Source organism: Solanum dulcamara, chromosome 3 (genome assembly GCF_947179165.1).
Source record: "Solanum dulcamara chromosome 3, daSolDulc1.2, whole genome shotgun sequence".
NCBI lineage: Eukaryota > Viridiplantae > Streptophyta > Magnoliopsida > Solanales > Solanaceae > Solanum > Solanum dulcamara.
The window spans coordinates 78867100-78889342 of record NC_077239.1 but is presented as its reverse complement, the minus strand read 5'-3'; the positions used below and the strand labels follow the sequence as shown (position 1 = coordinate 78889342).

The 22243-nt window shown below is 31.7% G+C and overlaps 2 protein-coding genes across 2 annotated transcripts; one reads left to right on the top strand and one right to left on the bottom strand.

Annotated features, from left to right (window-relative positions):
• The first annotated feature begins 3993 nt into the window (after positions 1-3993).
• Positions 3994-13583, top strand: LOC129883164 (phosphate transporter PHO1). The gene is made up of 15 exons (XM_055957759.1): positions 3994-4303; positions 4894-5001; positions 5301-5535; positions 6861-7218; positions 8267-8315; positions 8448-8519; positions 9111-9240; positions 10327-10447; positions 11085-11334; positions 11422-11526; positions 11605-11649; positions 12236-12388; positions 12498-12779; positions 12868-13004; positions 13091-13583. Exons 1-15 carry the CDS (start codon positions 4070-4072, stop codon positions 13179-13181), a joined length of 2370 nt encoding a protein of 789 aa, XP_055813734.1. The 5' UTR covers positions 3994-4069; the 3' UTR covers positions 13182-13583.
• Positions 13584-13948: 365 nt separating this feature from the next.
• On the bottom strand, positions 13949-19398 carry LOC129883163 (long-chain-alcohol oxidase FAO1). The gene is made up of 3 exons (XM_055957758.1): positions 19098-19398; positions 18503-18775; positions 13949-15870 (listed from the first exon to the last, which is right to left on the bottom strand). Exons 1-3 carry the CDS (start codon positions 19293-19295, stop codon positions 14125-14127), a joined length of 2217 nt encoding a protein of 738 aa, XP_055813733.1. The 5' UTR covers positions 19296-19398; the 3' UTR covers positions 13949-14124.
• Between the last annotated feature and the right edge of the window lie 2845 nt (positions 19399-22243).

The window sequence follows — 22243 nt, the reverse complement described above, 5'->3', positions numbered from 1 at the left end:
CGTGAAAGTATTTTTCTAATAGACGAAGTAAAAGTCTCCAGTTTTGAGCTCCTATTAATTAAAAAACCACATTGAAAGTTTCATTTCCAGAAATAAACTTTGCAATAGGCTAATTTAGATTTAATTGGAAACCAACATAAATATTAGATATCGGATCAAGAAAAAAAACCTTTGATATCGAATATCATACTTGGGAAAATCATATTATAAAAGAATTTAATTAAGTTGTCTTTATAATTACTATACTAAACTAAAATATTTCCTTATATTAAGAAAATTCAACAATTTATATTTATATGTCAAAATTAAAAATTTAAGAAGAAAAGTATAACGACTCTAATTGTCATTAATTAAGATTAGAAGAAATCACAAGAAAATTTATTTGACTGGGTCCCATCATTCCACTATAGCGGGATGGTCCCATCTTAGCAGCGCCGCCAGAGTGGAAATGTGGCCGCCAGAGCGGGAGAACGTTAGACAGAACTTAAGTCGCGATTTTTTTATTTCCCCCACTTCTTTCAAGGATAGGTTAGAGGCGAGGATTACTATAAAAGACCTCCAAAAGGCTGCTCCTGACTTGGGAAGAAGAGGGGAAGGAATTTCAGCACTAGAAGGTTTTCAATCGGTGGAATTCAGTCCTGTCTTGCCCATAGGACATATGGAACCAAGGATTTCAGCAGCATTATCTCTCCACATTTGCTTGGTGCCCAAGTAGACTAGGCTTATCTTATTTGAGTAGTTAAATCTATACCCATTGGCCATTGTGTAGTATACAAGGGAATTTAATGAGAAATCGTATAACTAAGCTATGGGTCATTGGAGACGGGTCACGGCCAGAAATTCGACTATCTTAGTTGCTTGATTTGAAGTGACCTGGGTAAGAGGGTGGTGTAATGATTGGGGGAGTCATTGATTGTGATATTAGTGCATACATACGGGTGAAATTGTAATGGACATAGTAGTATTACAGGGATATAAATTACGTAGATATTGGGGATAAACCTTAGGGTTTTGGAAGTGTAGGTGATTGTTTTGTTTCCCGAGTGTGTTCCATGTACTTGTTGAATTATCTCATGATACGAATAGGGAAACAAGCTACACTTTATGCAAAATGATTACTTGCTGCCCTATTTTGTAATGAACTTATTCTTGTGATATAATGTGGTCTATTGTTGATAGTTTGTGATTGATTTGTATAATTGGATTGGGTGTCATATTTCGACATATAATTGAATTGGGTATCACGTTCCGACATGTTTTTGGATCGGATGTCACGTTCTGACATATATATGACTGAATTGGGTCCCTTGAGAGGGACAAGTATGTGTGTGTGGATGGTCCCATGAGAGGACCCAATGATACTTGTATTTTTGTGTAATGGTGAGGTTAGTTGTAAATGAGCCAGAGAAAAAGAACTTATAATGGAACCTTTGAGTTGAGGCAGGTTAGTTATAAAGAACTATGATCTTGTACAGACTTATTCATGGGTAAGATGCTAAATCTGTTAGGCCTCGATGTGACATATATGTTATATGAATTACTCTGTATTTATAGGTTTAGAGGTGTAGATTGCTTGTTGATAGGGAGTTGTTCTCATTGAAGTTTCCACGAGTAGTTGTGGTGGTAATAGTTGTTACCTAGAAAACTGGGGTTAGTCATGAGGTGTGGTTATGAAATGGCTAGGTCCCTATGCTGTGAGACAATTGGATCAAGACTTGTGATAGTTGGGTGGAACCATTGAGTGGCTAAGGTTGTTGGGTGGTAACTGTTAGAGTGAAGTGAACAGTAGTATGGTGGGCCTATAACCCATAGGTCTCAAGCTTGTAACTAGAGTGGTTAGTGAAACTCTGGACAGTAGAGTGGTGAAGACTATAAGAGTGAGAGTAAGGAGTTTGGGTGGACAGGCTTAAAAAGTTTAATTATTATGATCTCTCTTATTTTTCTGTTCATATACTATGCGGTAGGTATCAGATTGATCGATGATGCCTACCAGTATGTGTTGTTTATACTGATACTACTTTTGCTATTCCACTTGGCATAGTTTGGTTGCAGGTTCAGTTATGTCTCTTAGGTGAAGACAAAGACAATCCTCATGCAGGTTCTATTTTTTCTTCCTTATGGTGGGAGCTATGTCATTGTTCATTTATTATGTTACCACTCTTAGAAACTCTTGTACCTGTTTTAAACTAGTATCCTTGGAGAGTTTTTGTATAAATTATATAAACTGGATTACTATAGATTACTAGAAATTTCTGACTTAAATACTCAAGTTTTGATATAAATTCCGCAATGTTTTTTGTGTAATGGGTTATGGTTCTCCTACTTAGGTCATAAAGTGGTGCCCGCACGGCCCAATGTGTTGGATCGTGACAAAAGAGCATTCAATTAAACCCCTTTTGTCACTATATCAAAAATAATTTTTAGCGGCAATTAGTTAACAACAATAACTTAATTATCGCTAAATATTTTTTTAAAGGCAATTAACACTCCTTTTAATGTCTCTAAAGTCTATAGCGATATTGAATCCAATGACAATTAACTAATTAATGTCGATAAAGACTTTAGCACTATTTATTAATATGCATATTTGTTGTAGCTAAAAATTGATTTTATTATAGTGCATGCACCTCGCTTTGCCATGCGACTTCGTAATTATCTATCTTAAATTTTCAACATTAATAATAGTTTGATATCATCAACATCCTGTTTATAAGAAATTAAGGTTATATAACAAGTCGAGCTTCATGATCGAACACGATACTTACTTAATGAACTTAATAAGAAGTAAATGTGCTATATTACTATTAATTAAAGAGTTTATGTTTTTCAAATTCTGTCTTATTTTTAAAAATACATTACTTTTAAAAAATCTGACATGTATATGTTAATATTTTTTTTAAATCTAAACAATAATATTCACATAGCAAAAAAAAAAAAACCTCAAGAAAATGCCATTAGCGACTAGATCAGATAGAGTAACAAACAAGTTGAATAAGTCATTTTATTGATAGTTGATTCACCTTTTTCTGGTGTAAAAAGGTAACCATTATATATGCTTCTAAGAAATAATTATAATAAGAAATAAAGCAGCCACTATTTACTGTCTATTGCTCCCTTTTTCTATATTAGTTGTACGTTTTATTAGTTAGAAAGTTAATTTGATTAATTTTTTAAGTTAAAATTGAATTAGATAATTAAATATATAAAAATTATACACAATTAAAAAAATGAAAAAAATCGATGGTTGCATAGATTTTTTCGATAATTTTAAAAAAACAAACCGACGAATACTCATCATTATTTTTCGAACAAAAGATGTGTCAAAATTGTGAATTTTTAAAGAAAACCGACAGAGTTCCTCATTTTTTAAAATAAAAAATCGAGAGATTCTGTCGATTTTATATGCAAAATTACGATTGAAGAGTATAAATTAAAAATAACAAAAGTATTTCATCAAAGAGCACGTGTGGTTTAGTGGTAAAATTGTTCAATATCGTATAGGAAATACTTGAGTTTGATTCCAAGTTGCTATATTTTTTTATATATAATTTATGAAAAATCGACGAACAAAACCTAGCAGTCCGTTGGTCCACAAAATTTATAACAACTTTTAATTCAGGAAAACACACGGACGTCCTTCGATATTAATCGAGGGAATCTGTCGATTTTCTTAAACTGGCCTGCTATTTTTCGACATAGTCGAGTTTGTCAATTTTGACCTTCGATTTTTGACTTTTTTTATAGTAGTATATAATTTACACATTTAAAAACTACTCAATAAGTACTACAATTTCTTATAATTCTTCTCAAATTAACATTATGAAAAATTATATTTTGATCAAAATTAATTTATTTCGACTCTTAAAAAATGAAACGTGATAAATATTATGTGACGGGGAAGGTGGAGTACTATAACTTTTGTCTCTTTTCTTAACACCCTCCATTCCGTACCCCTCTATATATATATTTCTTTGTAAACTTCCTCTTCTTGTCTCTCATCTCTAAAAATTAATATTTTCCCTCCTTTTCCTCCTTTTTTTTTCTTTTTCCCCAAAAGAAAAGAAAAGAAATGGTGAAGTTCTCTAAAGAACTTGAAGCACAACTAATTCCAGAATGGAAAGATGCTTTTGTAAATTATTGGCAACTTAAAAAACAAGTTAAGAAAATCAAGATTTCAAGAAAACCTCATGTTCATGATGGAAACTCTTCTCTTATTCATGATTTTGGTCGATCCATTTTCGACTCGATTCGTTCTTTCACCATGACATCTCACAAGCTTCATAAACCTTATGAAGTTTCTCAAGTATGTCTTTTTTTCATTGTAATTATATTGTAGTTTTTTTTTGTTTGAAAAAAGAAAGGGAAAGGTGATGCTATTTTGAGGTAAAAGTTATAAAAAATATTTAATTTAAAATATAGTCCATGGCTAGCTAGCACCACCAACTATCAATAGTATCAAATGTATATTCTTGCTTTTTGCCACCTTTTCTTCTCCTTCATGAAAATGTTGTGCTTTTTTTATGTCCCATATTTTAATACAAATATCAGAAACAGAGAGATAAGGTTTGCGTATATCCTACTGGTAATTCTTTAGTTTATATTTTAATCTTCGTGTTGAAGTTGAAGTCACCGGAAAATCAAGAAAATATCAAGGGGTGTGTGATTTAGCATGGTGGAAATAAAATGAAACGGTTATTTTTCTATTTTTTTTTAAAGAATTTTTTTTGTTTCATGAAATTATCGTGAAGAGTTGAAACAAGTACAACAACCAGAAAAAAAGGAGTCAAAATGAAAATGACAATTTAATTATTATCTGGGAATTTTGTTAGAATTAGTAAAGTTATTGACATTACTTTCCATATTAATTTTTTTTGGTGAAATTGTTTATTGTAGGTGAAGAGTATAATTAAAGAAGGAGAAAATGGAGAGGAAAAAGAAGAGCAAGAAGAAATTTATGAAACTGAAAATGAGCTTGTTCAACTATTTTCTGAAGAAGATGAGGTAATACTACTACTAATAATAATGATATAATATTCGAAAAATCAATTTTAAAAAAAAAAAACTGAAATTAGCTACAAAAATTGTCGCTGGTCTATACTAAGTAACACTTAACTAATATAACATTTTTGATAATGTGTCGCTAAAGATCTATCATATGAAAATTTATCGACTAGCGATAAAAATCGTCCGTCGCTGATTTCTATTTATTTATTTTAGTGAAATTACAAAATGGGGTATTGAGAATTTTCAAAAATTATTTTATTTATTTATTTATTTATTTTGTATTTTTGCATGTGTAGGTGAGGCTATTTTTTGAGATGTTGGATGAAGAGCAAAAAAAAGTGAATGAATTTTACAAAACTAAAGAGAGTGAGTTTCTTGAAAGAGGGGATATTCTCAATAAGCAGCTCCAAATATTATTGGACCTCAAGCAAGTTCTCAGTGACCGTCGCCGGAAAACCCTCGGGTCGAGGTCTGGATCCGGGTTTTTCAGTCGGTCCCACTCGTCGTCTGGCCGGAACTCCGATTTTTCCGGTGAGTTGTCCAATTTTTCATCCTTTTCTTTACAACAATTCTAATTAAGCATAGCATGTGATAAGTTTGTAGCACAAGTTTATTTTCCTTAATAGACTTCATGTAATGTTTGTATAGTTTTAGGGCAATTTTAGAATAAGTCTAATTAAACACGTTAAAGTTTGTTATTGGGAATGCTTTTCCAATTAGGTTGGGTTTAATATCTAAATAAAAAAAGGATTGTTTCGATGAATAAAACATTTCGCATCGATTGACAACGATCGAACCTCAAGGGTTTAATTTCTCAATCAAAAGGAGATAAAATTCTTGTCAAGATATCACAATTCAAAGAGTTCCTTTTTCTCGTCCTTGGAAATTTATTAAATGGAAACCTAGTTAATTTAATTTTTAATTAAAGTACATATTTTCTTAATTTTAAAGAATTATTAAAAAAAGAATATGGCTATAGTGAGATTGATATGTGTGATTAGTTATGAAAGCATGTATAGTTTCCTCCATTTATCTGAATCATGGTGGTCCCAAAATACAAAGATTGCATTTTATTGTTCTTCCAACAAAATAATAATTCTTGTTTGATAATATACTAGTGGATTCCACAACACTTTTCATATAAAAATGTCCACCCTAAGATATCTAAACTCTTTTAAGATTTTAAACTTGAAAGAGCATATAGTATATAGATTTAAGTTATATACTCGTGGACAGATTTTACACTATCACTATTCATCGTTCTACCACCTATTAATAAGATGTTGGTATACATACTAACTTTATCATATTTCCAATTAAAGCTCATTATAGAGATACATCTAGTAACCTTATCAACAATTTGATTGTGTAAATATATTTTTTCAACCGCTAGAACATATATAGAACGTACACTCAAGAAGTATATCACACGTACTATCACAAAATATCAAAAAAAAAATATTCTAAAATCTGTGCTTGATCAGACATACTTTTTAAAAATATTATCCGATATGTGTCGGACGTCCTCCAAAAAATATGTATTTTTTTGAGGATCAGACACGATAGGGGAAAAAGTATGTTTATCTAACCCTCTTCCCTGGAAAATAACATTGTATGTATAAGATTAATTAATATATATAAATAATAAACCCCCTTATCGATATCTTGCCTCCGCTATTGCGACAAGGGTGGGAAATATTTTTGGAGGGTCCAATCAACATAGTAACTAAAAAAGAATAACAAAATATATGCATTTTTTGAAGATTCTACAAGTGTATGACTTCATTTTTGAATGATCCAACCAACCTATATTATCAGAAACTCTGAAATAACATTCTATTTGTTTTTGTATGTAGACACACCAAGTGAATATTGTGGTAGTCCAACAGGGACAGAAACATTATCACAAACAGAAGAAGTGATAGCAGCACTAGAGAAAAATGGGATAAATTTTGTGAATTCAGCAAGCACAAGAGCTAAGACAAAAAAAGGGGGAAAACCAAAAGTTGCTATGAGGATTGATATTCCAGCCACAACACCAACACGTACAATAGCTGCTGTAACATCTATGCTATGGGAAGATTTAGTGAATAACCCTAAAAAAGGTGGACCTAGAGAATACATCAACAAGAAGAAAATACAATGTGCTGAAAAAATGATTAGAAGTGCTTTTGTTGAACTCTATAGAGGCCTTGGCTTACTCAAAACTTACAGGTTTGTCGTTAATCTATTGCTAAATAGTCTGTATCTAGCATGATTTGTTGATAATTTGTTGTTAAATAGGATTAGTTACAAAATTTTGTTGTTTAGGGACAGAAGTTGTCTATTGCATGCTTTCATTTTCAAATATAAGTCCTACATGTAGTTTTTCAGAGGGAGATGTAGAATTTTAAATAAGTATACGTACGTAGAAGATCTTCCTGGATACTATAGTGATACAACTACAGTTCACACATGCATAATGATAATGACATAAATCCAAATAGAACAAGCAGTGACAAAATCAAGAATTTTGCTAAGGATTATAATGTTAATCAAGAGTGTTCAAAAATTAGTATACATGATATATATATAAGAAGTAATATTTGTCGGTTATAATGCAGAATTTAAACTTGTATTAGCATTGTAGCTAGCATCATTGAATTGCACAGGCTACCATAGTACTCAAGAGTTTAGTTCTATGTACTGATAGAGTCATGAAAATATTTACACGATCTAGCTACTTAACTTAAGAGGTGATCGATCGTATGTATAATTAGATCTATTTAACAAGCATAATTAGTAAATTAGTCTAAAATAGTGAAGTATTTGATACGTATTATAACATATTAAATTATTTGGTACATATTATAACATATTAAATTACACTTCTCTTTTTAGGATTGTGATATATTTGCATTTGATTAGTCGAGATTTCGTAATATAATAGATTTATGTCGTAATATTATTTTGACTTTATATAGCAATCATTTATTTATTCATTCAACGACATTTGGAAACAAACATGTAACAAACAAATAAAGTGTATCTTTTATAAAGGGAAAAAAATAAAAGCAACAAGAAAATGACAAAAGATACATCAAATATTTAGCAAATATTTCTGAACTCTCTTTTTTTTTTTTTTAATTTCTCTATTTTTGGCTAACTATCTACCACCTTTTGATCAAAAAGTTTTTTTTTTCATTTGCTATAGAAGAAGTTTCTTGAACGTATTTATTTACTTTAATTGAGTTCTAATTATTCCACTAGCTTTTTTTTTCAGCTCACTAAATATGGAGGCTTTCGTGAAGATACTTAAAAAGTTTGACAAGGTAAATGTATTAATAGTACATTGCATTTAAGACAAATAGAAACGTCAGAATTTGCATCAAATCAATAAATACACGTGACTCGTAAAATATTTTTGTAATAATATTTCTTTATTTTTCCCTCTCATCAAACAGGTAGCTAAGCAGCAATCATCAGCAAGTTACCTTAAGCAAGTAAAAAGATCACATTTCATCAGCTCTGATAAGGTAATTTTACGTAAAAATTAGGAACATGTATGATTATCTTTATGAATTATCACCTTTATGAAAATTGCTTTGTCGTATCAAATATAATTTTAGGTCAATATTTTTCACATTTTATGTTTCATATTGTCTTCGTGAATGTTCTTGAAAGGAAAAAATTATAGACCTCATGTCATTGTGCTAACTTATATTGCTTGGACTCTTCAAAATTTTTGTTGCACTCGTATAGATACGACACGGATATGAGTGTGAAATATATTTTAATCGTATCATGTCATATATATCCTGAATCCTAAAATTTTATGTGATGAAGAATCTAACATATGTACTCATATCGAGTACGCCCACAATCGAATCTGAGCAACATAGACAAATCTATAATGAAAGTTTATTAATTGTTTTTTATAATAATGTTTAATAATGAGTTAATGGTATTCAACATAGACAAATCTATAATGAAAGTTTATTAATTGTTTTTTATAATAATGTTTAATAATGAGTTAATGGTTTCTTTGTAAGATCAGGTGGAAAATGCATGTACTAATGTTCCAATATTTTATGTTTTTTGTTTTGTTTTGTTTTAATGGTGAGAAGGTGGTTAGACTAATGGATGAAGTGGAGTCCTTATTCACACAGCACTTTGCAAACAGTGACAGGAAAAAGGCAATGAAGTTCTTAAGACCCCAACAGAATAAAGAATCTCATATGGTCACTTTTTTTGTTGGTAAAATTCTTCACTCGCCCACCCACCCACCCACCCACCCCCACCCACCCACCCCCACCCCCTTATTAAAAAAAGAATAAAACAAAAAAAAGTATTCAAATTTCCTTCCTTATATGTCTCTGATCTCTAGATCCATCTATATATGCATATGTTAATGCTAATAAAAGTTACAAATAAAGTCCAATAAAGTTCACAACAATTTAAAAAGACTTTAATCCTTGTTTTTTTGAATAAATAAATAAATTTTAGTCGATATACTTTGATTATATATTTGTTATACATTATGTATTGATGACGAGGATAATCTATTGAGTATGTATTGACACAAGTATAATCTATTACGACTAGTCAAGTGAAATTTTTATAGTCGACTAGTTAAAAAAGTTAAAGATCCCAATGAAGTTTGAGAGTCGTCCCAAAAAAACTTGTCAGAATTTCTTTTTTAGAGTTAAATTACATAAATATAAAATTTCCTTTTTAGAGTCAAATTACATAAATATTGATCATATTTAAAGATAAATTAATCTAATTCAAGTTAGCTCTGAAAATTAGTTAAATTAACTTTCAAAAAACGAAATATAACAATCAATATGGGACAGACGGAGGAGCCAACATGGGAGTTGGGTGACTAATGTATTTGTTCAAGGGTCAAGGTGTAACTCAAATTAATTTGTTAATCATAAAGTTTTCAATTGCTTGGGGGGTACATTACTAGTAGCTCATATATTCTCTCAAGATAACTTTGTCCCAAAAGAAAAAGGTTTTAAGATGTTAAATTGTAACTCGAGATCTAAAAGAATAATAATTAAATAAAAAAAGATCTTGGAGTGATTCTAAGTTAGAAGGGTCATTAGGTCGATCGCATTTATTAACTCAGCTCATTTGATGTCCTAGCTCAAACTATCACTCCCTTCATAAGCACCACTTACATACTAGTAATAAAAAGGAGCATTGAACATGTAAAATACGATGAGAAACTTGTTATCGCACGCTAAATTACATTGTTAATGTAAACATTTTTTACAGTGACATTATATATAAGTTAAATACGAGAAGTAATTTTTATCGATTTTTTTCGAATTGCAGGGCTTTTCACAGGTTGTTTTGTGACGTTATTTAGTGTATACGCAATTTTGGCCCATTTGAGTGGCATGTTTTCTACTAGAACTGAAGCTGCTTATGTTGAAACTGTTTACCCTGTTTTCAGGTACTTTTTTTTTTATTTTACTCACATTATTTTCATGTTTTTTCCCTCTTTATTGACAGAATTTATGGAATGTCTTTTTCTTTTTATAATTTATGACTTGTAATTTATTCCGTTGCAAGCGCGATTTACATAAAACTTAAACTCGTTAAGCTATGTATACAAAGTGAATTAATGAAAACTTTAAAGGGCAGAGGAATTGTTAATGAACATACTTATGATCTCTCAAATTTATTATTTGTTTCCCTTTCTATCATATAAACCTCCTTTAATAAGTCGAACTAGTTACCTGGAAAATAAAGTAAATAACCTGCTATAACACGTGACATGACCTTAGATTAGGAGATTAGGAGGTTAGTAGGTAGTGGTGTGTTGTCTTGCTATCCGTCCATACTAGCAATCGCAGTACTACTGCGGTAATTTCTTGTTGTTCGATTTCTGTTACTATCTGTTGTTTACTTCCGTTTATTCTATTTCTGGACTGCTTTTTCTTAAGCTAAGGGTCTATTAAAAATCGCTCTATCTATGAGGTAAGGTTAAGGTGTGCGTATACTCTGCCCTCTCCAGACCCCACTGTGTTGGACTACACTGGGTATGTTGTTGTTGTAAACTGCGATAACGTGTTAAATTTGTTGTGCAGCATGTTTGCATTGCTAAGCCTGCATTTGTTCATGTATGGATGCAATTTGTTCCTATGGAAAGGCACAAGGATCAATTACAACTTCATATTTGAGTTTCAACCTAAAACAGCTCTCAAATACAGAGATGCTTTCCTCATAGGAACTTGCTTGATGACTTCTGTTGTTGGGGCTCTAGTTATTCACTTGATCTTACTTTCGAATGGATTTTCTCCGAGCCAAGTCGATGCAATTCCTGGAATTCTCCTACTGGTTTGTTAACCAAAAAATCTTGTTTACTAGTAGTAACATTTATGTTGAAATGCATACCTTTCTAATCTTGCTCTTTGCATTTTTCAGATTTTCCTTGCTCTGCTGATATGTCCGTTGAACGTTTTCTATCGTCCAACACGCTTCTACTTCCTCAAAGTGATACGTAACATCGTCTGCTCTCCGTTTTACAAGGTACTTTCATATCCTGAAAATCATGAAAGTGGTTTTTATTAATGGTTCTTGATGACTCACATAATGATATTGATGCAGGTGCTCATGGTAGACTTTTTCATGGCTGATCAACTAACAAGCCAGGTAGCTAAACCTTGCTATCAAATATTTTTTTCACATTATCTGAAAGGGAGCTTTAGAGCAACGGTAAAGTTGTCTCCTTGTAACCTATAGGTCACGAGTTCAACAAACAATCCAAGAAGTTGACAAAATCACACTGGCTATATGAACAAACTAACTTTGCATATGATGTTTATGTGTGATTAGAGGCCAAGAATTAAGAAATCTGAGGGATTACAACAACAACATACCCAGTAAAACCCCACAAGTGAGGTCTGGGGAGGGTAGGATGTACGCGACCTTACCACTACCTCATTGAAATAGAGATGTTTCTGAAAGACCCTCGGCTCAAAATTATTAGCCCCAAATAAGAGAGAAAAACAATAAATATAGCATAATGGCTATAATGAAACACGATGCAAATTTTACAAGACAAGAACAATAACAATAGCAAAATAATGTGGTAATCTAAAGGCAATAGCATCACAACTAGAAAAGACACACCTGACCTAAGACCAACCCTAAACCGTCACAAGGCAAGACTACAGAACAAAGTATGAATGTCCATGATGTTGCATTCTTAACTTTGCTTCCGTTTTTCTGTCTTTAGATCCCATTGATGAGGCATTTGGAGTCATCAGCTTGCTATTTTCTTGCTGGAAGTTTAAAAAGTCATGGACTTCCAACCTGTAAGTCTGGAAGGATGTACAGAGAGCTTGCTTATGTTATCTCCTTCGCGCCATATTATTGGCGAGCAATGCAGGTAATAAATATGTTACTAACAGCTAACTATAGATTAAAATCACTGCTAAAGATTAGAACTTTTATAGTTTTCGGAATGAATTAACTTGTGTATTCTGTGATCTATCTAGTGTGCAAGGAGATGGTTCGACGAGTCTGACATAAATCACCTGGCTAACTTGGGAAAGTATGTTTCTGCTATGGTAGCAGCTGGTGCTAGGCTAACTTATGCAAGGCAGCCTGATTCACAGTTATGGTTATCGATCGTCTTGGTGACTTCAGTTATAGCCACGGTTTATCAATTGTATTGGGATTTTGTAAAGGATTGGGGATTTTTAAACTTAAAATCCAAGAACTTTTTGCTCAGAGATGAACTAATCCTGAAGAATAAGAGCATTTACTATGCTTCAATTGTAAGTCCTTTCCTCTTTCGACAGTTTTTTGTGTTACATACAACAATATCATATACCTGAACATAATTTTTAAAATTTTGAATCATAGACTTTAAATTTGGTCTTGAGAGTAGCTTGGGTGGAGACAGTGATGCATTTCAACGTTGGACTATTTGAGTCGCGTTTACTTGACTTTTTCCTTGCCTCATTGGAAATTATTCGACGTGGTCACTGGAACTTCTACAGGTACGTACACTAAGTCCCTAGCAGGATAGCAAAGCATTATGTGCTAAATATACAAGATTCCTTACTGCTTATTTATGATTGTTTAGGTTGGAAAATGAACACTTGAACAATGTCGGAAAATTCAGGGCAGTGAAAGCAGTTCCATTGCCATTCCGCGAGACAGACTCTGATGGCTAGAATAACTTTTTGATCTATGTTTGGATCACAAAGACAGGCTTCTCAATAAGCGGAAAACAGTACTTTCTGCAGCAGCAAGTTGGAAGCACTTGTCGGTTATGGTGTGAGTAAAGAATCCACCATCATTTTATTGATCGTTTAACAACGAACTGAGCCTTATGGCTCAAGGTGTTGCCAAGAAGAGTTGCACTAAGCTTATGTTATTTCCATGCCTGTTTGTATATTTTTCTCATTCTTAACTCAATTGTAATCAGAAATGTATCTCTGAGATCTTATATTATTCTTAGTAAATATCAAAAAAGTCTTGATTTCCCAGAATAATTGGTTCTGCTACCATATTATGATTGTATGTCATTAACTCTACTTGTGCCTTAATTCAATTCTATTATGATCCTTTATCCACATTCAGTTATTTATCCAACTGCATTTCTGTATTATATGTAGGAATAAAATAAGAGATAATGGTCAAAAACACACCTGATGTAGTTCTTTTATTACGATTTTCATACCTGAACTATCAGATGTTTGTGTTTCCTACCTAAACTAAACTATCACTAACTGTTTATCAAAACACAGTATCCAAAAGGAGTGTGAAAGCTTAATTTTCCCATAAAACTTTGTGCACCTCGTCCAGCTGATTCATTCATTTCGAGACGTGTTTTGATAAATAGTTGGTGATAGTTCCGGTATGAAACTCGCAAAAAAGTGATACGTCAGGTGTGTTTTTGACCAATCTAACATTCGTCCGAAGAATGTTGAAGCTGATGCAAGAGAAAAAACATGAATATTTTGTTTATTGATATCCTCTTTATCCATACTAGTTACACAAACTGTTAACTTTAAACGAAAATTACAAATATATGAACATTCAAAGAAGGACAAAGCATTACGAATTTGTATGGAAACAGTATAAATATCAAGAGGACAAGCAGCTGAGAATCGCTTATCTTGAGAATCTTCCTTCTTTTATCATCTCTGCTATCTTCTTGGATAGGCAATATGCAGTGGACTGGATAGTGATCATTGGATTTACACCAACAGCACCTGGTAGAACACTAGCATCACAAACAAATAGTCCATCTGCTTCCCAACTCTCCCCGTTCTCATCGACTGCACTGTCTTTTTCGTTCATTCCCATCCTGCAGCTTCCCATTTGATGAGCAGAACTATAAGTTGTAAAATCCTTTACAAATGACTTTGGTCCCTCAGCTGCTGTGACCGTATCAAGAAAAGACTCGAGTGCTTTTTCACTTTGTCCCTTACATTTGATTCTCTGTCCATTGCTACATTGAGTCCCAACCTCAGCAGCTCCTGCTGCTATCAAGATCCTTAAAGCTTGTCTTAGCCCGAGTTTCAAACTTTCTTTGTCCATGCCATTGAACGTGTAGCTAATTCTTCCTTCGGATCTAACTTCCCCCGATCCTACGTCTTTAACCATTGCAAACAAATGAGCTGTTCTGTCATACTTGAGTAATCTATTCTTTAAGTCCTCTCCAGATGTCCAAGGACATAGGGCAGAAAATGATCCCGGTCCTAAAGCAGGAGCTTCTATTATAGCTCTTACGTCGGAATCATAAGTACTCTCCACTTTGTGTATCGAGGTAATGATTCCTCCTTCGTATATTTTCCCCTTGAGGTCGGAATTGGACTCAGGAAAGTACCCCCATGCCATTATGACTGGATGAAGATGGAGATTTCGTCCAATGTTCGGATTTTTCAATCCACTGGAGATCATAAGTGGAGGTGTCAAAAGAGAACCACAAGCTGAAATGGTCACCTTAGCCTCAATACATATACTCTTTGTGATATCCTTATTCATACTAGTTGAAATCACTCCTAAGCATTTCTTGTTTCTTGTTTTGCCATACTTCTTTTCGAGTATGAATTTCTCAGCTTTGCATCCTGTTATAATCACTGCTCCACAGTCCACAGCATCCACCAGCCAAGTTGTATCAGTTCCTTTCTTCTCGCCTCTTCTACATCCGTAACAGCACGAGCCACAATAATGATCCTCGGATGAGTTTCGTGCCACACCTTCAACTTCAAGACCGAGTTTTTCACACCCTTTTCGGAGAATCTGATTCTGTAGACCTTCTTGTGTGCACTTTTCTGTCACGTTGATTCGTTCACAAACTTTGTCCATAGCCGATACATACTCGGGAGTTTTGAACATTGGGATTCTTTTATCGTTGCCCCATTCTTGTATAACAGAATCAGGGGTCTTAATACAAGCTGACCAATTAACAGCAGAGCCACCACCAACTGTTGAACCTGCCAAGACCATTACTTTACCATCCAAAGTTGCGAGTATTCCTCCTGATTCATACATTTGGCTCTGTGAAGGTCCTTCAAGGGAAGAATAGTCTGATTTGGTGAAGTAATTTCCTTTCTCGAGAACGACGACTTTCTGACCAGAACTTGCAAGAACACTTGCTGCAACACCTCCACCACATCCTGAACCAACAATGACAACATCACATTGAACCTTGTACATGTTGTTTTTGGGGTCTTCTGTGACTTTTAGGCCTTTTTGGACAAGTGATTTTACAATGCTTGATTCTGTCTCATATATAGTTTCAACAATTCCCTTCTGAAGAGGTCTCTCATCAGGTGTTTCTGAAGAGTTCTCTACATTGTCTACTTGATATCCAATGTCATCCCATACTGGATTTTTTGAATCTTCACCAACCTATGGCAAGAAAAGTACACTCAATTTAGCACTTTTAACTAGTTTTTGTGGTTCTTTTGTCAACTTCCTTGATCAAATTATGCAAATTTGTTGAATGTAATGTCAAAAGCTATGTTGGTCGGACGCTGCAAAAATGTTGCCGCACGGCCACACCCGTGTCGGATCCTCCAAAAATGCACTACTATTGAAGGATCTGACATGCACTCATTGGTATCTTCGAAGAGTCCGAACAACATAGGTCAAAAACACTCACAAATTTGTTCAAGTCAAGACAAATAATAGGTCCAATAATTCTGCTAATTGATCATTCAACTTCCCCTCTAAATGATTGGACTGCATTTGCAAGTAAAAAACCCAAACAAAAGAAATGCTGCAAAGATTCAATATCAACTACCCCTCTGTCCCAATTTACGTGACACTCTTTCCTTAGTCAAATCTAAAAAGAAGACACATTTCTATATCTATGGCTTGTTTTGGACCAAAGTTTCAAAAGTGTTTCATTTATTCTTAAACTTCGTGCCTAGACAAACACCATCACATATATTGAGGGAATACTTGATATTCTCATCAACATTGAATATTGTAGCTATTGATCATAAATGAAGATATTATAAATTCAATGTTACTCATACCCTCCATAAATATTGCGGCACTCGTGTCAACTCCTCCAAAAATCAATAGTTTTTGAAGGATCTGACACATACCCGACAGTATATTTGAAGAGTCCGAGCAACATAGCTCATAATAAAGAGAAGCAACCTAGTGTCACTGAAGTACTTTGTGATCAAGAAAACATATATTAGTAGTAGTTGTTAGTTTTAATGTAACCTAAAAGATGTACAATAAAATCTTAGAACCAAATTATAATGAGGTGTCCTTTTCTATTGAAAGAAGAAATTGGTCCATGGATAAAATAGATGCTAGCATATGAAAAACTCCAATCAAAAGAGCTATCATTTTCAGCCACCTAACTTCTAGAAAAAACAATTAAAAAAAAGACTTTTTCCAACAAATTAACATTTAAAAATTAATTATAAGTCATCTTCAATAGTCACATGTTTTAACTTGCAAATGGTCATATAAGGCTTTTTTGCATAACATGTGTTCTAATGGAATTAGCTAGTAAAGAAAAGGATCATCATCCCAAAATCAATTTGGTAGTTTTTTTTTTTTTCAAATTTATTCAAAATATTTTAATACCCTTTAGTTCAATTAGTCGGTTACTTTAACTTTGACCTTGTTGGTTACTGTTCCATTTTTCATATTATAATCCTCTCCCCTATTTTTCCTTCCCCTACCCTACAATTTATACACAGACAAAAGTTAATTAATACATATATTCACTTCATTGTTTATACTAATTTGATTTGGTGTAAACGAACAACGGGTTGAATTTTTTTTTCAACCTATCCAGAAAGGTTGGATTTTAAGAAGCTTTGAAAATAAAATAAAATAAGTAAAATTTAAAGAAAATGATGCTAGCACAATTTCAGATAATTAAAATGTGAAACTTCCTAGTGACTAATTCTTCAAGGACACTCAAGTCAAGCTGTCTATATTGAGGAAAACAAATTTATAGCCATTTGTTAATTCCAAAAATAAATTTATAGCCATTTGTTAATTCCAAAAAATATTTAATAAATAAATTTAGAGCATGCAGCCCATATCAGAAGAAAAAAGGTGAATACCACTTTTGATTCCTTGGTTATTAGTAAATTCTGACCTTCGTGATAAATGATTCAAAAATATTTATTTTTTAATTTATCAAAATGTGTGGTTTTGATACCCTTAGGTAGAACATAGGTTATATTTGAATTATTTTAAGAAGTATATTACCCTTAAATATAGAGTTTCAATATGAATTTAATATAGCACATAGATAATTAAACGGTGGAATGATTATCACTTTTAGAAATTTATGAATATTCATTGGTGAAGAAATAAAAAAATGCACATTTAAATATAATTGAAGATTAAATGTGCTTCGTCAGATATTAAAAATAAAATTAATCAATAATTGAAGAAAAAAAGCTCGAATTTTGAGAAAAAACTCATTTGAAGAAGAAAGCAAAAAAATTATATTTGATTCAAAACTCTAATAGAACAGTGTTAAAAGTTGTTTAAAGTTGTTTAGATAATTTTACAAAATCAAAATTTAAAAATAATAATATAAATAAATCTTTTCTCAAACGTCACTCGTACTCTTTTTTAAAAATTCAATGACATAAATGTTGCTATTCCCAAGGGAAAAAAACTACAAAAGAAAAAGGTTGAAAGGACAACAAAGCCCTGCAAAAACTCTGTGCCATGTTTAGACTTAACAAAAAGTACAAAATAAAAAAGGTAAAAAAGACAACAAATCCTTGAAAAAGAAATGAATAGAGGATTCTGAAAAATATTACAAAAATCAAATAAGATTGTGACCGAGTTATAATTACTTTTTCATCTTTAATTAAAAATTTTAAGTTAATATTTTGAGTAACAAATTATCTTTGTTAAAAATCATAATTGTTAGGAAATATTCTATTCTAATATAGAACTTTCCGACATGAATACACCCTTACTCAAATCACAAATACAAATATCAAACATAGAGAAAGGAACAAGAAAAAGAAAGAAGAATAAGAACTACCTGAGTAAAGAAGATGTAGAGACACAAGAACTTGATAAACACAAATGCCAATCTAACAGGAGTTAAAAATCTGTTTTTGAACCATTTTTGCATCACAATTTCTCTTTTCTCCAAAGGAATAGCAGAGAATTTGTTAATATAAGGCCAACTTTTTCCTAAACAAAATAATCCACAAAGTAACAAACTCCCAATTCTTGTTGATAGCATTCTTAACAAACACCTCACCAACATTCTTGCTTCAAAAAAACCCCTTTTCATCACAACCTCTGCAACCTACAAAAGATTAAAGAGAATTTAAATCCTCGTTAACAAAATAAAAGTTCAGATAATCAAACCATTAAATTACCCAAAAAGGAAAAAGAAAAATATAGGCTTTTTATCCATCTTTTTTCAAAATTTATGTATATCGACTAGAAAAAGTAAGCAGATTCTCTAACTATTAAATTACTTAAATTCACCCCAAAAAGGAAAAAGAAAAGGATGGGCATTTTATCCATTTTTTTTTTGAAATTTGTATATACCAACTAGAAAAAGTAAACAGTAGACTGAATCTGACAGACTATTTGTATGAAGATTGAATTTTTATTTACTTTACCTCATGAGGAATTGGATATTGAGAGGCAGAAACTTTATGTAAGTTTTGGTTATTTTTTTGAAGTGAATTTAGAGGAAGAGGAGGAAGAATGGTTTCACAAATGGATGTCAAAGTTTCCATTTCTGATGAAGAAAATCCATGGCTATATTTTGTTTCTCTTCTTCCACCTTTGAGTAAAGGATGAACCTTTTTCTCCATTATTTGTTTTCTTTTGTTTGTTTCTCTTTATTGGTTTTTACTGAATGTTGAAATTTGTGAAGAAAATTGTTGGTATTTATAGAGGGTGATATGAGTATCTTTCTTGTCTCTATATGCATGAGTAAAGATGGAGAGCTTTACAAGTATATGAAATCTTGTTCCCTTGATGTTGCCTTTCTATTTCTTTTTTTTATTTGTCTAATATAAAATTAAAACTCCTGTATTTTATTTTTATTTTTTTGGTATTTGAAATTTAATTTAATCTGACTAATTTAGATTTATGTTGTATAAGAGCTATTAAAAGGAAAAGTGTTATTTATTAGAAGTTTTTTTTTTTTTTGGAATTTGAATTTGAGATATTTCTTTAAGGGTAGATAGATGTTTCTGTCAATTAGTGGTGTCGGCGGAGCTAAGTTTAACTGAGGGAATTCCATTGAAAAATTATGTTGTACAAATAAGGTAAATAAAAAATTGTGTATATATTTTTGTGTTGGAAATAAAGATATATTGAGCCGAGGGTTTCCAGAAAACAGTCGTTCTACCTTGATAGGAGTAAGGTCTACGTACACTCTACCCTTCCCAGATTCCACGTTGTGGGATTTCATTGAATTGTTGTTGTTGTTGTTGTTGTTGACATATTATGAGAAATAAGATTATGAATGATGATATTCGGGATAAGATGGAGTGACAACTGTGGTGGACAAGATGAAGTAGGCAAGGTTGAAGTGATTCGGTCACGTGAAGAGGAGAGACACAAATGTCCTAGTGAGGAAGTGTGAGATGTTGACTATAGTAGATAAGAGAATAAGTAGAGGTAGTCTGGAGAAATATCTGGAGAGGTGATTAGACAGGATATGACATTTGCAACTCACCGAGGCATGACCCTAAATACGAGGACATGGAGGCCGGAAATTAGGATAGAAAGTTAGTAAATAATTGAGCATCGTCCAATTTTCCTTTTGAGTCTTGTTGTCGTTATCCTCCCACTATTTTATTCTTTAATTTTATTATTAAATATTTCGATTATGATATTATCTATTGTTGTTATTGTTCACTTCTCCCTTATTTTTGTAAATAACGTCATATCATAAGTTCACATTATACACTTGTTTTGAGCTCGACAATAACGTAACTTGATGAATAAATTTGTGAGATCTGTTTTTGGCAAAAATGAACAATAAATACATGTTATTCTGTATAAATTAGGTTGTCACATCTATTCACTGCATACCACCATCTATATTTGGTGGTGTGTATGTCATGGAATTATTTAGTTGTGTTAAGGGGCGATTTATATGATCTAAAATCACGTTGATTTGAAGTTAAAAGTTGTTTAGATATGTAATTTTAATTTTTAAAATTAATATAAACATAAACTTTTTACAATTTATGAAAATTATTAAGACTTTCCCAATTCTTATATAATTTTACCAAATGAGCAAATTATAATTTATAAAAACAAGGTAACAAAATATCTTAAGGTACCGCATTATTAAGTCATATACATATATTTATAAACAAATGCTTGCACAAGGTATTACAGACTTTTAAATACACATAATTTTATAAAGATCTACTAGTTAACAATAATAGTAACTAACTATTCTTTAATATAACTCTTTCACATGGTACAAACAATCTCTTCACATCGAACATGAATTCTTTCTTGTAAAATTTAAATTGATAGGTCTTTTTAAAAAAATATATAAATTTATGGGTCAAGTTTTACGTTTTAAAAAAATTAAAATCACAATTTAAAATTTGAGCTTCTACTATTTTAATATTTTGAAATCATAGTTAAAAATTAAAATTAAAATTAAAATTTTATGAAAATGTTATACCCAAACACTAATTTTATATTAATAACTTGAAATTGAGGTCGTAAATCTATGATCAAACGTCTACTAGAAATTAAACGACACAAGTATACATACGACATATATGTTAGGACCCCAATGGCAGTGACCATAGAATTTGGGATCCTAGTGGACAATTACCTTGATTTAATTTATATATATATGGTCTATCCTATCTTTAAATAAATCTTAAAGGACCGTGAATAATTTATTTATTTATTTAAAAAATGAATTATTTAATATTAGTTTACTTATGTATCTTTCTTCTCTGTCTGCAAGATAGAAGGTAGGAGCTCTACACGTATTTACTTTTTTTTTTCTTTTTTATTGCCTTTCTTTTCTTTTTATTTTGTCTAAAAGATTATGATAAATCTGATAGGTTCATTATATTTTATTATTCAGGTTATGCAAATGTAAATCAGTTGGTTTCTTTTGTATCAAATGTTATACTTGCTATTTTCTATTTGTAATTGATTTTTCTAATATTATAGTGCAGTGTGTTGCTAATATATCTAATTTAATGAAACTTGATTTTCAAATACAAATTACGTGATGATTTATGAAATACCTATTAGATTTTGTTGGTCACATTATTTATAAGTAATTTTCAATGAAGAAATTTTTTTATATGTAATATTAACGTTTAATTCGATAATTGGACAAACAACAATCAATAATCGACAAATCGATATGTAAATAATTCTTTAACGATTAAGCATATTTACAAATTGATAATCAATAACCTTCAAAATCAAACCAAATCAATCAATACACCTCTCTAGTCTAAGCCTTAGCTAGAACTCACAAATTAATTAAAGTTAAACGGGCACTTAAAAAAGAAAGTGACAGTACAAATTAATAATGCTTCAATCTCAAATTTAATTCCAAATAATTTTAATTCCCCGACAATTCAAAAGTTTTGCTTTGTCAGATTAATTTCCAACTTTCTTTAGTATATATGATAACTTTTTTTTGTTTTAAACTAAAAATAACTAAATAGATACGTAGGATAAACATAAGAAAAAGAAGGCCTTTATGTGCTAAACAAATGTTGGCTACAACTTAGGCAGGCCCTTAATTAAAGTGGCCACT